Genomic DNA, 16,319 nt, shown 5'->3' with positions numbered 1-16,319 from the left:
TTTTGAGGACTATTGATATCGATGATATATTTGATGATATAATCAAAATAATAAACAAAAACATCAATTTGTAATGCAGTATATCTAATATACCATGAATACCAAACAAAACAAATATTTTTTAATGACGGAACAGCACAGAAACAACTGAAAATCATTTGGAATAGTTTACCAATTCATTGAATAAGCTCCAATGTGTGAATATAAAAAAACTTTGACCGCTACACTCAGCATTGCATCGCTTAGAAAAATGGTCTCAAATTCAAGAAAGTTGATTTTTCCCAACAAACAACTGGAATTAAGAAAAAAAGCAGGTCAAACACTTTGAAAATTGCTGAATTGTTCCAAAATGTTTGCAATTGTGTCATCTAGCCGTGACCTTTTTGTGTGATTTCAGATACAATTCAGTGTCAGCTAATGTTGTATGTAGTTTTTACCCATATTTAATGAAAATTTGATATTTTATAGCTTTAAACAAATGGTCTGCTATGCTGGATCTCTGAGGGTTAAATAGTCTTGTGTTGAGATAAATGATTTTTTAAATGTACAAAAAGTATATTGCATGTAACTATACGTACTGTATGATAAATATACAAGAATTAGAAAATGTTGCACTTCAGGACACTACTTCAAGGTCAAAAAATGTAAAAGTACAAATAAAAATAAAAAAGCTATGTTATTAAATAATGTATGAAGTTTTAAGATTTACATGAGTTGGACCCCAGCTGTTGATTAATGTAACCGAATGAATGAACGAATGAACTAATGATTGATTAAAGGACAGCTTTGTAAAGTGTTTATTTGACTTTTTGTTATGAACAGCTATCTAAAATGGATACATGTTTAATGTGACAATAAAAGCTTTCAGAACCCAACGGTCAGTGAGAAATATGTTGATACCTGCAGCACATAACAATAGCAGCAGTATGAAGAATCACACCAGCACTGTTTCCCGATTGCTGTACATTTAAAGTGATAAAGGCAACAAACTATAAACTACATTATTTATTTGTCTACCCCACTAGAATTAAAATGTTTTTAATATTAAGTTCTAACTTTTGACACTGGTCATCTGTGGCAAAGTGACATGCTGAGCACAAACTGAGCTTCCAGAAAGCAAGAGGACATCGAGAAAACACCGTTGCTGAACACACATTGAACCCAGTAAACCTGCTCCTGAACCGCTCAAATGTCTTCTGAATTATATCAGTCCCAGTAGCAGCACACCTAAGTGCATCTGGCTGCACATTCAAAATCTTTACACAAGAACTAGCAGAAGATTTACAGGATCATGTAAATGTGTGACGGAAATCGATAATGCAAGACACAAATACAGTAAAAAACCCTGGAATTGGTGAACCTGGGTAATTTGGAACACCAAATTATTCAGAGTTTACTGTGCTTTTCAGTAAGAGGAATGTCATGGTTGATTGATGTTTTGGCAAAAAAGTAACTGAACATTAGGTGTTTTCAGGGGCAGGGTTCTGGATTTTCTTGTTGAGGTACTCAAGAACAAAGACCTGCAGGATCTTGTTGAGATTGCTGATAGAGGTACGATCCAGGTTCTCCTCATTGTCATCAAAGGTGTGCCACACTGCAGGAAAAGGAGTGGAAATCAGATGGAGGATCCGAACCCCTGTGAGTGCAGAGGGATATAAAGTGAAATATGCTTTCTAGACATAAGGATCACCTCAATTTTATATGCATTTTTAAAAAAAATTTTTATTAACATCCACAAATCCCAGGAAGGATACAGTATTAGGACACTTTCCACGAATAGGGTAAAAAACAAGGTTAGAAACTGAAGAATTTGTGTGATTTTGTTGTTTTATAGCAATAAACATTAAATAAACATCAAAATTAATTAAAAATAAAGACAAAATCTATTACTTACTATGGGGATAACTAGTATAGGACCAAATGTTGGTTTATAATTACTGATAAACTTATATTTCCCATAAATATTTCTTTCTGACAATACTTTTGGTAACATGGTTGAATGATTAAGGCTGATCAACACGGATCTCCACACAGATCACAGGGAGGGCATTTTTTTCTTTCACTCACAATAAATTAACTATTGTATTTGTAGTAAAACCATAGTAAACACAAAAATTACCAAGATTTTACTAATGTATCCATATTTTAACCATGACATTGGTAGTGAAACCATTGTAAGCTGATTAGGCTAAAACAACAAAACGAAAACTAGTAATAAAATCAAATAAAAATGGTAATAAAATCATAATTTTGTGGTTACTATAGTTTTACTACAACTACCATAGTTCAGCTATGATCACTGTAATAAAACCATGGCTAACCCTTATGAAAATGAATCATGGTTTTACTACAATTACCATAGTTTAACCATGATATCTGTAGTAAAACCATTGTAACCACAAGACTACACATGGTTGCTACAGTCATGGTTACTACAATATTACTATATAAAAACAATGGTTACTATATGGGTACCACATTATTACTGTAGTAAAACCATGGTTAATTTAATAATTCATTTATTGGGAACCCAAAATAATTGCAAGTTACCTCAAAAAGTATTGTGGAGGAACACAAAACTATTTCAGAAATTAAATTCCATTCCTGTCCCTGAAGGGGCTCCGTAGAATGCAGTCAACACCACAATTTTTTTTTTTAGGGATTAATTATTCTTTACTTTCTTGCTATACTGTAGAAAGGATCCAAATGATGTTGAAGTTACAGTTTTAAGGAATGTTATATTTTTAATGGGGGAAAATCATGCGGTAACAGGGTTGCACACAAAATGTGGGACAGACATTAGATGCGTATAAAACATCTACATTTCAGGCTAGGTTAATTTTGTGTAGTAACAGTTTTTCTAACACACTGTATATAATAGTTCTCACAAAAAAATAAAATACAAAAATAAATAAAAATCCGTGCCTCTAATGTTATTTAAAAAAAAAAAAAAAAAATTTAAGTACCCTATTAGTGGAAAGTGCTATTACATTGTTCATTTATTCGTTTACCTCGGTTGAAGAATGGTATGTGGTCGTCCAGAATTAGACCCACATGCAGGCCGGGCCAGAAATACTGAACCTCATTAGGGTGATTCTCTAGATAGCCGAGTGCATGCAGCCGACGCTCTAGACAAAGTTAAAAGTAAAGAGGGTGACATACTTTATACTTCCACTACTTCAACATCAGTTGAAATCACCTGAAACATGATCATGTTCTCAAGTTGAGATATTTTTTAAGGCATGCAGGGATGACGGACTGACCCCACATCCTATAAATAATTCAGCATTTTGGTCTGAAGGAAGACCTCTTTTCAGATGTAATATACAGTATGAGAGGAACACTTGAAACTATAAATGTCATGGCCTGAACTGAATCGTTAGTTTTAGGATCGACATTTGCTTGTCAAACAAGGTTCTGGCTGTTCGGACTTATCCAATAAAATAAAATAAATAAAAAATACTTGTTAGATCCCGCATAACCAAACTCAACTAAATTACTCTGAAGGGAAAAGGATGTAACACTCAAGTGAAAACAGAGCATAATAATGCCAACCGATATTCTGTAGTCTGGAAAGCCATCGGGTCGTACTGGAGAGCTGATTACCGAAGCGAGGATTAGGACCTCCAATCAAGTCCAACAGAACAAACAGATCCTGATGAGAAATTAAATGAATGAAGTAACAGAAAGTGAGAAGAAAAATCTTATGAAAAAGGTGAATATAGTTGGCATGCTTAAGTTTTAAGACTTTAACCATTAGCCCTACATTCTCAATATCTATGATGAACCATTTGCATGCATAATGTAATTTAGGAGGTATTCAAATTCTCCTGTCAATTTGAATATTGTATGAGTCATGCTAAGGAAACAGTGTCATTTGTGAGTCCCCATGCCTAAGTACAAATATAATCATTTTTTTATATACTGTATATATTTCACATTGTTTGATATATTTCACTATACAGTATTTCATGTGTAATGAAAAATAAATGTTAATTAAAACCTAATTTGATTTTGGTTGCACTTTATTTTACAGTATGTGTACTTTCTGTATATGTACAGTGTATTTACAGTACCCAAAAATGTACTGAGTAATATTAGGTAAATGCATGTACTTAATATAGGTTAAGGTTAGTGTTGGGGTTAGGTTTAGGGCTAGTACCTGGTAATTACTGTAGTTGTTGTAATTATATAGTATGTAAATTTAGAACAGTACTGTAAATTAAAATGCTACCATGATTTAAAAAAAAATAAAAAATCTTCATCAGAATAACAGCTAATTTGCATATCCCCATTAAGTACCATTACTGTACATGACGATTACCATCGGTCATATAAAACTGAAAGCTTTAACTACATATTTAGGATCGGATGTAATAGTTGCAAAATAAGTTCAGGCACAAATGACATTGTTTCCTCAGAATTACCTATACAGGTGCAACTTAAAACGCATATAGTGATTTTTTACTTTGAACTGCGGAACAAAACCTGTTAAAGGAATATTCCGGGTTTAATAGAGTGAGGTACTTACAATGGAAGTGAATGGGGGCCAATTATTGAATGTTTAAATACTCACTTTTTCAAAAGTATAGCCACAAGACATAAACAATATGCATGTAAACAAGATTTTAGTGTGATAAAATCACTTACTAATCTTTTCTGTGTAAAGTTAAAGCCAACTTCGTTGCCATGTAGATCTAAACAAACCCTAAAACAACTGTAAAAATGACAATTTGAACTACTTTACAGCTCAAATAATACGTGTTTTAACAGAAGAATAAACTTAAGGGCTTTTATAAAATGATATGCTTCATATTTCTGCCTTTAAACCCTTAAAAAATTGGCTCCCATTCACTTCCATTGTAAGTGCCTCAATGTAACTCTTTTTCTTTATTTTTGTGGTAATCAACAATATAACACAAATGCTTTCGATTGAGCTTAACTTGTATTGAACCTGGAACATTCCTTTAAGCTGAATAAAAAAACAACTATTCCAACAGTAATTAAGATGCAGCAAGTGGATTTCTAGAACAGTCTGCTGGTCTGTCTGTATGTCAACTATACTGTATTTGTGAATCACTCAAAGAGAACAGTACAATGCTGTCGAGCTGGCTGGTGTTGGTGGCTCCAGGCGGGTGTGCTGTTGTTGCCATCCTGTGGGCGAGATGCCGGGAGCCGTACAGCGAGTCTTCAGAGGTCCACTGGTAGAGCGCCTCCTCTCCATCGAAGAACAACAGCTGCAGAGACAGATCTGAGCCAGAGTCCTGCCAGAAAAATCACAACAAACACTGCCATCTACTGGTAACAATGCAGCATACAGCACAAATTGTGTGCCCAGAGTAATTGAAATTAATACATAATCACATGACCACTACTTTTGGCATGAAATTATGCTCACTGAAACTAGTAGTAAATAATGCAGTGCTTCTAAACTGGTGGGTCATAGGTCTGTTCTGATAAGGTTGCAGACAGCAGGGAAAAACAATGTTAACCCTTACAAAAAATGTAAACTAGCCGCAAACGTGCTGCAAATTTGCCACTTGTTATTTTCACATGCAAATGAGCTTGTGATTCGCTGCATATATTTGCAGGAAGTTTGCATCTATTCACCAGTAGTGGTGAACCTCCGGCATACCTTTGGCAACAATAGACAATTTGCCACAAGTTTGCTGCAAAGCTCAAACGCATGTGAAAATGATCAGTGGTGAATTTGCAGCAAGTTTGCGGCAACTTTGCAGTGAACTCTCAATTTGTGTAAGGGAAAATAATCAAATGCAACTCACCATATAATCGTACATAGTTTTAGGACAGCAATTTAAATAGGCTTATTAACTTTTAAAAAGGAGGAGAACATGCTTACTGTACCTTTTGTTGTTGACTGTGAGCATTCAATCAGACTCAACAATATGTTGGCACAAATTCATCTGTCACTTGGTAGAAGCTAGCCAAATAATAATAATTCCTTACATTTTTATATAGCACTTTTCTAGGCACTCAAAGCACTTTACATAGTATAAGGGGAATCTCCTCAACCACCACCAGTGTGCAACATCCACCTGGATGATGAAACAGCAGCCATAGTGCACCAGAATACCAACTGTGATATAGCCAATTCAGGGATGGAGATTATTAGGAGGTCATGATAGATAAGGGCCAAAGGGGGTAATTTTGGCCAGGATACCAGGGTTATACCCCTACTTTACTAGAAGCACCCTGGGATTTTTAATGACCACAGAGAGTCAGGACCTCGGTTTAACAACTCATTTGAAAGACAGTGCTTTTTTACAGTATTGTGTCCCTGTCACTATACTGGGGCATTAGGACCCACACAGACCACAGGATGAGCACCCCTACTGGCCTCCCAAATACTACTTCCAGCAACAACCTTAGTTTCCCCTAAGAGGTCTCCCATCCAGGTACTGTCCAGGATCAACCCTGCTTAGCTTAAGTGTACAACCAGGTGAGAGCTGCAGGGTGATATGGAATTTAAAGGCTACATGCTTGAAGGTTGTATAATATGTCCCCATTTTGAAAACCATGGACAAAACGATGCAAGGTAAAATAAAAATAAAGAAAGAAAGAAAACAACCCAAAGTACATTTAATACAGAGTTACCTGCAGTGAAGATAAACATGTTATGTGCTGACCGCAGTGTGTTTTGTGGATGCCGAGAGCATGAGACCATTGAGTAAAAAGACACTTTCAATCTAGAATTAATTCGTTTACAAGAACAATTTTGCACCAATTATTACTTTATCTGTGTAAGGTCATAAACGGCTAAAGAATAAACCAATCGTAACGGGTAGATTTTTGCCCATTACTCTGTCAAAAGCAGAGAATAACTTGATTATTTCAAATCTCATGTAAACGTGGTTTTCTTGCTTTGTTTGATTTTTTAAATAAGCTGATTTTTGGGAGTTATCAGCGTATTGGTGTGCATGCAAACAAGCTCATTGTGTGAGGTCATTTAAACACAATAAAGGCAGTATATAGTATTTTTTGTGCCCCTTGCTTCAAGTATCCTTCTTAAATCGATTTATCCTTTTCATTATCTTTAAGTTGCCAAACCTTTAGAGTATTCAGCTCATCATCTTGGGCTCTTGCCAGTTCCAGAATCATTGAGCAGGGCACAGCAGAATCTGTAGCACCGAGAAACTCGCGGCCATCCCACTGCGGAGGGTAGTATTTGGAGTCAAAGTGGCAGGCCACCACTAACTGACGCTTTGCAGCAGGTTTGAGAGTGGCAATGATGTTGGTGAAGGGAAATTGGCCGTAAGGAGTTTCAGAAAAGAAGGTATCTTCCGTCACTTCCCACCCTGCTTTCAGCGAGCCGAGGGTCGATTTGATATGCTAAAGAGAGAAAGAGAGACTCAGATCCACTGTCAGCTTTCACACACACACACACACACACACACACACACACACACACACACACACACACACACACACACACACACACACGTTGGTGCAGCTATCCTTATGAGGAATCTCCACAGACATAATGATTTTTATACTGTACGAACTACAGATTTTATCACAAAAAAACTTTCTGCATTTTTACATTTTCAAAAAAACACTGTTTAGTATGATTTTTAAGCGATTTAAATTATGGGGACACTAGAAATGTCCTCATAAACCATAGCATAATACCCTTGTAATTACCAGTTTGTTACCTAAAAAAATGTCCTCGTAAACCACCGAACCCACCCGCACACACTCACACTGACCTGCTGAACATCTTGGCTTCCAGTGGAGCCTGGGTACCGCACGACAAGCATGGGCTTCAGGTCTTTCTGCCACATCCGGTCCAGATCAGTACGAGCTAAAACACTACTCAGTTCACTAGAGCTCAGTGTGGTTGCTTCATGTTTCAGCTGAAGAGAACAGAAAAAGATCACACTCTCATGTACTACCTCCACTTTCATAATCTCTGTTTTACACAAAACAAAAGCATATAGTGACCAGGAGCTGTCCAGCTCCAAAAGGGACAAAAATATCGCAAGCCTTTTCAACATTTAAAAACGTGCAGGATATTCATTTTAGATCTCAACAATTACATTTTCACTAGTTAAAATGCTCATTCTTTATATCAGTTATTAGATTTGCCCTAGTAACAATATTCATTTTTGATATAAAAAATGATGTCATTGCTCACAGAAATACCCATTCTTGATTTCAAAAATGGAATTTCAACTAGTACAATTTCACAAGGATCTTTCATTCTATGGCAAGCTAAATTGACTTTTAATTACATGCAGCATATGAAATACTAATATCTGTTATTCAATTTTAATTTAGTTAAACTGCTAATTGTTGATATCAGCAATGGAATTACTACTAGTAAAAATGCTAATTTTTTTAATCAGTTATTTGCACTAGTAAAACAATTCACTCTTGATATATATATATATAAACTATTTAAAAAGATAATTATTGATATCTGTAATTGCATTTTCGCTAGTAGAATTTCACAATGATCTGTCATTCACTCCAGTTCAAAACACAATTACAGATACCTATACTTAATATTTTACTATCAGCTAATGTACATACTTCTCACTAGTAAAAATTATCATTTTTATATCAGTAATTACATTTTTACCAGTATAAATATCCATCTCTAATATCAACAATTGAATTTCAACTAGCAAAAATGCTCAATTTTGAAATCTGTAAATATATTTCAACATATTAGATCTGGCATTTCAGATATCTGGAAAAGGATTTCAAATATCAATAAATTAACAATATCATAAAAGGCTTTCTTACTAGTTACAATCACATTACAGATTTCTGAAATTAACATTGTTACTACTGAATATCAAATTACACATATCAAAAATTAGCATTTGTTACTGGTTGCAATTCAGTTGTTGATTTCAGAAATTGACTTTTGCACTTGTAACAAATTAATTACTGATATAAAAAATTATCATCTTTACTAGAAAGTAGTACATTGCTGATATGTGTATTTGGAATTTCAACTAGTAAGAAATTATCTGTAGATATCTGTAATTGTGTTTTGAACAGGAATAAATGATCATTGTGAAATTCTACTAGTGAAAATACAATAACATATATCATTAATTACAGTTTTTACTAGTTGAAATACAAATTTTTTCAAATTAACAATGGGTATTTCTGAGTCACGTGACGCCATGTGAGGATCGGACGTGTGAACGGCGAGCTCTGCGCACTTTGCTAGTTTTAACACTTTTAATGACATAAACCAGTGAGATTCGATACACTGTTCCATAACTGTTCTAGGATGACAATATGTCAAAGAATTCAAAATCCTCTGGCTCTGGAGACATTAAAAGACACTTACGTGGGGGCCTGGGTAGCTCAGCGTGTATTGACGCTGACTACCACCCCTGGAGTCGCGAGTTTGAATCCAGGGCGTGCTTAGTGACTCCAGCCAGGTCTCCTAAGCAACCAAATTGGCCCGGTTGCTAGGGAGGGTAGAGTCATGTGTGGTAACTTCCTCATGGTCGCTATAATGTGTGGTTCTCACTCTCGGTGGGGAGCGTGGTGAGTTGTGCGTGGATGCCACAGAGAATAGTGTGGGCCTCCACATGCATTACGTCTCCGTGGTAATGTGCTCAACAAGCCATGTGATAAGATGCGTGGACTGACAGTCTCAGATGTAGAGGCAACTGAGATTCGTCCTCCGCCACCCAGACTGATTCACTATGCCACCACGAGGACTTAGAGCGCACTGGGATTTGGGCATTCCAAATTGGAGAGAAAAAAGACACTTACGTGCTCAAGCTGACACCTCCAAGCAGGCCGTGAGCCTGGGAGTCGATTTAGTCAAGGAAGTGCGGGAAATGCGGCGAGAGATGCTGAACATGTCGGCAATGCTGACGAAGGTCGTTGCTGACTTGGAGGATCTTGCTGTGACAAGTCGATCGATCACTGCCATGGAGGCGAAGTTCACTGAGGTGGTTACAAGAGAGGGGGATGTCGAGAAACGGATCGATTACCTGGAGTCATCGGAGAGGGAATTATCTGCTAATCCGCTAGCAACCAAGGTGGATTTGGAGTATGTTTGAGAGAAGTTGGAGGACATGGAGAACCGTAGCCGGGGGAAAAATGTCTGTATCGTTGGAATTCCAGAGGGTAAGAAGGATAGGATATGGTGAAATTCCGGGATGGGCTCCTTTCGAATCTGCTTAACATAGCAGGTTTCCTGCTCAGCGATCCGCGGAGGGAGACAGGCCCTGGTCAATTCTGGCCAAATTTCTGTGATCATCCGATAAAGATCTTGTGTTATGCGAGTCGAGGAGTAAAGGAAGGCTTTCTTGGGAAAACCACAGCATTTTCTTGTTCCAGACAAGATTCAAAGAATGGAAGAAACTTTTATATCAACAGAAGGTTGCTTTTGCACTAATATTCCTGGCAAAATTGAGAATAGATGCTAAGGATGGCCGTAAAACATTCACATGCCCATGGCAAGCGATGTCCTTCATAAAATTAATGGAGTGAGTAAGTCATCTTGTGGTCCTCACGTTGCAGCCGAGTGGACTGGCTCACTGAACATTCGCTTGACTGTTTGAGGAAACTGAACGCTTTTTTTTTTTTGTGCTGGTTCCACCTAGCGGCTATAGTTTATTTTGTAGAGTAACACACCTTCAGGACAGTTTTATGGATGAATCTACATGCTCTTTGTGTTTATTCCACCTAATGGTTGGAGTTTGTTTTATAGATTATCTTTTGCCGTGTAATTCTCTCTAACAAAATTTGTATAGAAACACCGGACTTGAGTAACCCAACAGCAAAGTTGTCGCGGGGGTTCTCGTGGTGTGTATGGACTGTTTGAGTTCGGAGGAACAGACTGCAATTGCTGCTGTCATGCACGGGTTTAATGCACACGTTTTTCTGTTTGTTTGGTTCAGGGGGATGTTCGGGTTTTAATGGTTGCACTAATTTTGCAATGTGGTCTTTATAATCTTGTTTTTGACTCACAATCTATTTTTTCTTACATGTCAAAATGTCAAATGTTAATATGAGTGGATTGTCTCTCTCCATGTGGAATGTGAATGAAAAGAAGGAAGGTTCTTCTTAAGCGTAAGAAATATGATATAGTGGTTCTTCAAGAAACACACATTTCTCTGCAGGAAGCTGAAAAATTTGGAAAGATATGGGGTGGGTATTTTTTTTATAGTGCTGGCTCGAGTAAGAGCAGGGGAGTCATTACACTGATAAGTAAACATCTACAATTCAAATGTCTCAAACAGAGTAAAGATAAATTAGGAAGAGTCATTATTGTTTTAGCTGAAATTCAGAGACAAAATCTTGTTTTGGCTAATATTTATGGACCTAACGTTGATGATCAGGGCTTTTATATAGATCTTGAAGGGATGTTGCAAGCCGCTAGCACCCCTCATGATATAATATTGGGAGGAGACTTTAATCTTTTGATGGACTCAGTCCTTGATCATAGTGAAGCAAAAGTGTGTAAGCCCCCTAGAGCATCATTGACACTTCACAGGATGTGTCAAAATAATGGTCTTACAAATATTTGGAGACTGTTGAACCCATTTTGGCTATTTTGTCGCAGAAGGTGGAGTTTTTGCTATTCATGGCAAAAAAGTCATACTTTGAGTTGGGGGACAAGGCAGGGAAACCTCTGGCTAGATATATAAAACAGAGAGAGTCTTTTTCTAGCATTCCCTCAGTGAAATCTGTTGGTGGTGAAATATTTACCACGGCCATTGATATTAATAATGCTTTTAAAGAATTCTATCTTGATCTCTATAGTTCCACGTCTTCGTCTACTGATGAGGATATTAGAAACTTTGTGGAACTATTAGAACTTCTTAAACTGACAACTGAGCAAAACAATTCTCTTGATTCTGAGATAACCTTGGAGGAGCTTGGCGAGGTAATTAAGGCCTTGCCTACAGGCAAGGCTCCAGGGCCAGACGGCTTTGCCGCTGAATTTTTTAGATCTTATGCTACAGAACTGGCTCCACTTTTGCTAGAAGTTGATACGGAATCATTAAAGAATGGAAAGCTTCTGCCAACAATGACACAAGCCCAGATCAGTCTGATTCTAAAAAAGGACAAATATCCAAGCGAGTGTAAGAGTTACCATCCAATTTCCCTGATCCAGCTAGATGTTTAAGTAAAATTATGATGTTATACATATAGATCAGGTGCCCTGGAACCATTAGCAGCCACGATAAGAAAGGAGGATGATTTTCCAGGGGTGGTGGTGGGAGGTGTGGCGCATAAGCTTTTGCTTTGTGCAGATGATATTTTACTATTCGTCTCCGACCCTACTAGATCTATGCCTTGCCTACACAGAATTATTAATTCCTTTTCTAAGTTCTCGGGATATATATATATATATATATATATATATATATATATATATATTGTTTTGTTTTTTGTGTATTCTCATGTTTGACCACATGGATATTTGTTGAGGGTCTGGGTGGATTGTGAGGGGGAAAGGGAATAATGGGGTGTAAGGGGGTTCAGTGGAAAGGAGGAGGCGAGAAGCAGCTTTCCTTGTTTAGGTAAGGATTTATTTTCTCTGTTTGCAGCACAATTTACAGTCTCACGTTATGCATTAAGTTAATCCACTATCACACACCGCTTCACAAAATAAACTCTCATTATTTGTAATAAAAAATCTTTGCTTCTGGTTCGGGTCTGTCGTGCCCAGGCTCTCTCTCCCTCTTCTATTTGCGGTGTGTCTATTTATGCCGCTCTCCCCGTGCTCACTGAAATTAGAGACAGGTGTTAGACATAATTTAGCTCAGGTGTAAGCACCCTTACCGCTTTCTCTCTCTCCGGAGAGATGCTTGACCATGCCCCCGCTGCCACATGGGGGTTAAAAGTTGATTCGGTGTATATATGTCTGCTTTTCTGTTTCATGTGTCTGAATCAATAAAAAGTGTTAATCGGAAAAAGAATGGGTATTTCTGTGAGTGATGACGTCATTTTAAAAAGTGCAAATGTAATAACTGAATTACCATTTTAACCAGTGAAAATGTCATTGTTTATATCTATTAAATTCATATCCTGGACATGATTAAAAGTCAATTTGGCTTTCCATAATTATCTGTCATTCACTCCTATTCAACATGCTATTACACATATCTAAAATTATTTAAAACCAATTTTACATATCAGTAATGTGCTTCTTACTAGTAAAAACAAACAAACAAACAAACAAACAAAAAAACAAACATTATTTTTGATATCAGTAATTAAATTGTTAGGATTACAAATATTTATTCCTGATATTAAAACCTTAAAATTAAATGTAAAATTTTGATATATGTCAATTTAAACATTATAGATCTGGTATTTCAGAAATCTGGAAATGGATTTCAGATATCCATAAACTGAAGAATAATTAATGATAACTAAAAAGGCTCTTACTAGTTGCAATCACATTCCAGATATCTGAAATTAACACTGCCACTAATGAAAAGTGAAATCATATTACAGATATCAAAAATTTGCATTTTCACACATTGAAACATTGCGGCAAGTTTGTCATCAATGATGCCAAACACCATTGGTTCTCACGAGTGTTGTTACCGATTTGGATGCGTGACATTTGAGAACTACGGTGGAGGGCAGGTTTTTCATTTTATGAGTAGTCAGAACATTCTGCTAAAAATCTCCTATTGTGTTCAAAGTAAACATAATGCAGGTTTCAAATGACATGAGGGTGATGAAATAATTTATTTTATTTTAATTAACTTTCTATAGTTTTCAATTGTGGGTAAACTATTCCTTTAAGCTAGGGAAGATCCTACATGAAACCATGCATTATTTTTCTCTTAATTAATCAACATTAATTAATGTCCTTAACCAAAACCAGACTAGCAATTTTAAGCAATTATTTACTTGGTTTCTTAAACCCAGGTAAGTGTTTTGTTACACTGTGATATTCAAAACTAAAGAAAATTCTATTCATTTTGTTTTATTTTGATATGAAGCAACAATTGAGCTGACAGTAACATGAACAACTTGAATGAAACAACTCTGTTATGTTCTTTGTTCTAATGAATAATATGCCAATGTCTACTTTTACTCGATTTACAGATTGAAGGAAAAACCCAACTTACATGGAATGCTGAATGACTCTTATTACAGTCAGATAAACATATGGTAATTATACTTTTGCTTTAACTGCAATGTTGCAGCCAAACTAGTGCAGTCTTGTTTAAAGGAGAAATTATACACTGCATGTCTAGAGCATAATTATGTGTTCCAACTAAACCATACATGCCAACAGAAGGTTTATGAAATAAAGAAACAGCTGTAGAACATGCATACATTATATATAACGCACCGCTTGAAAGGATTTGGATTCTATTATGTTTCATGAATAACAGTTTTAAGCTGGGTAATGAAATGCAGAAATAATTCTTCTCTAACCAGAAATTCAACCATCCACATTTGAGCACGAATCCCTCATTGCATTGATTTTCTACAGACCTGCATGTTTTTAGTTTAGTCTCAAAGTCCAGGTGTTCTTGTGCAGTCATTATTGATCCTTTGTGTTTTTTCGACAAGCATAAAAAAGAATGACTAGAACAAAAATTGTCATGTAGTTTGACATTTTCAACTACATGATTATATGCTGAAAATATTAGTGCAACAGTAGCTTCATACAAATATTAATGTACTTCTGATTCTATGGCCAAATGAGGCAGAGTACTGAATGGAAGAGATTTATTGAGATTCATTTGTTTCTTTTAGGGATGTGCATGAGTAATCGATTAATCAACTACTTGTTCAGCTTTAAATGTTCGACTATTAAAAACACTTCTTGAATATTGCAGTTTGTTTTTTCTTGTGTGCATTTGCCTGCCGCGGGCAACAACGAAACTGCTTCTCTCATCTAAATCTTGCCATTAGAACTCAATGCATTGGTTGGTGCTGTTAATGCATTACGTTGTTAAAGGTATTCCCCCCAAAAAAACTTTTTCAGAAGACTTGGAATGTATTTTTGAATCTAGATGTAGTGTATGCAAACGTAGTGCCAAATATTTCATTAAAAAAGCGGATTCAAAATTCAAAGACTGAACTTATATTCTAAATTTCAAGTAATCGATTACTTGTTTCTGACGTCAACTACAAAATTACACAAAATGCCCTTCCCTAATTTATTTACAGTATGAAGAGAGGTCAACCCCACACTGACCAACTCTCTTTAGAACGAAACAGAGTGAAATGATTCTAGAGAGAAATAGAATCTATAAATAAAGAGATCTCCAACTGGTGGATCAATGATGAGGATCCTGTTGCCACAGCAACGGAAAAATAGGAGACAGGCTGAGCAGCATGAACTGAAGTCTGAAAGTCTCAAGATGCAAGTGACCAAACAATATCCTTGAAAGCATGGAGCAAATTAATTTCATTTTCATCAGTAAGCTTATATAAGTAAACACAGTTACGCTTCTATAAGACGTTTTAAATGTCATAGGAGTACATTACAAAACAAATAAACAAACTAATGACAGATAAATAAATGAACAAATAAACAAAATCAATCAATAACTACATTGTATGGGTTATGAAGTATGCAGAAAAGACAGAAAAATGCACTATTGATTGTCTAAACAAGATATGTAAGGAATGCACAAGGAGATAACCAGCTCTTTAATGATACTGAGAATGATCCTGAAAAAAAAAAAAAAAAAAAAAAAAAAAAAACGGCACGCTTTGCCCTGAAAAACAAATAATTAAAACACTGTATGGATAAGAGGCTGATTTTCTTTTGCAGTTCATGATAGCTACCTTTTCCTCCTGCCACGGAACACTGTCGCATCTCCTAAGTGTCGCTAGGATGCCAATCAACGACAGCAGACGCGTCTTCAAGCATCGTTTGAACGCGGCCATCTCCTCCGTTTATAACTGTGCTGTACAATCCTCCGCACGACCTACTACACTCCACTCAGATCATGTGAGAGAACGATTCACTAATCCTACTATGGTGAAGGCATAGCTCATGAATATTAAAGTAGTTCCGAAACGTTCGGCGACTGATTCGCTGAAGGGCAGACATAAGCAAGTGGGCGCCTACTATGACGAAGGCTTGGCTTATGAATATTTAGTATTGTGAACGCAAGGTCAAGGGAGGTTACCAAGCAACGTCAGCTAGGATCATTAACATTTATGAGATAACCGACTCCGATTCAACACAATGAGCCAGCTGTTAGCTTGGACGAGAGTTCTGCTACTTAAACAGCCCCCAAATAAAAATTATTTACACCGATATTTATAAAAAACAAACATTATAAGCATGAAAGGTAAAGAATGTAAGGGATTGGTAAATGTTTAGATAT

At 36.3% G+C, this 16,319-nt stretch overlaps 1 protein-coding gene across 1 annotated transcript; it reads right to left on the bottom strand.

Moving 5' to 3' along the window:
- Positions 1–773: 773 nt before the first annotated feature.
- Positions 774–15,913, bottom strand: qpct (glutaminyl-peptide cyclotransferase). Its single transcript, XM_051646278.1, has 7 exons — positions 15,772–15,913; positions 7,728–7,874; positions 7,069–7,350; positions 5,097–5,264; positions 3,556–3,655; positions 3,012–3,128; positions 774–1,636 (listed from the first exon to the last, which is right to left on the bottom strand). The coding sequence occupies exons 1-7, from the start codon at positions 15,871–15,873 to the stop codon at positions 1,461–1,463; spliced, it is 1,092 nt and encodes a 363-aa protein (XP_051502238.1). The 5' UTR covers positions 15,874–15,913; the 3' UTR covers positions 774–1,460.
- Positions 15,914–16,319: the final 406 nt, after the last annotated feature.

This window comes from Myxocyprinus asiaticus, chromosome 20 (genome assembly GCF_019703515.2).
Source record: "Myxocyprinus asiaticus isolate MX2 ecotype Aquarium Trade chromosome 20, UBuf_Myxa_2, whole genome shotgun sequence".
In the NCBI taxonomy this organism is placed as follows: domain Eukaryota; kingdom Metazoa; phylum Chordata; class Actinopteri; order Cypriniformes; family Catostomidae; genus Myxocyprinus; species Myxocyprinus asiaticus.
The sequence above is the reverse complement of the archived record's forward strand: the minus strand, read 5'-3'. Positions and strand labels throughout refer to the sequence as shown.

Excerpts from the sequence above, each read along its gene's own strand:
- qpct (XM_051646278.1), bottom strand. The coding sequence starts at position 15,873 with ATGGCCGCGTTCAAACGATGCTTGAAGACGCGTCTGCTGTCGTTGATT. Across the intron at positions 7,351-7,727 it reads GAAGCCAAGATGTTCAGCAG|CATATCAAATCGACCCTCGG; the intron begins GTCAGTGTGAGT and ends TTCTCTCTTTAG. Across the intron at positions 1,637-3,011 it reads CATACCATTCTTCAACCGAG|GGGTTCGGATCCTCCATCTG; the intron begins GTAAACGAATAA and ends CTGCACTCACAG.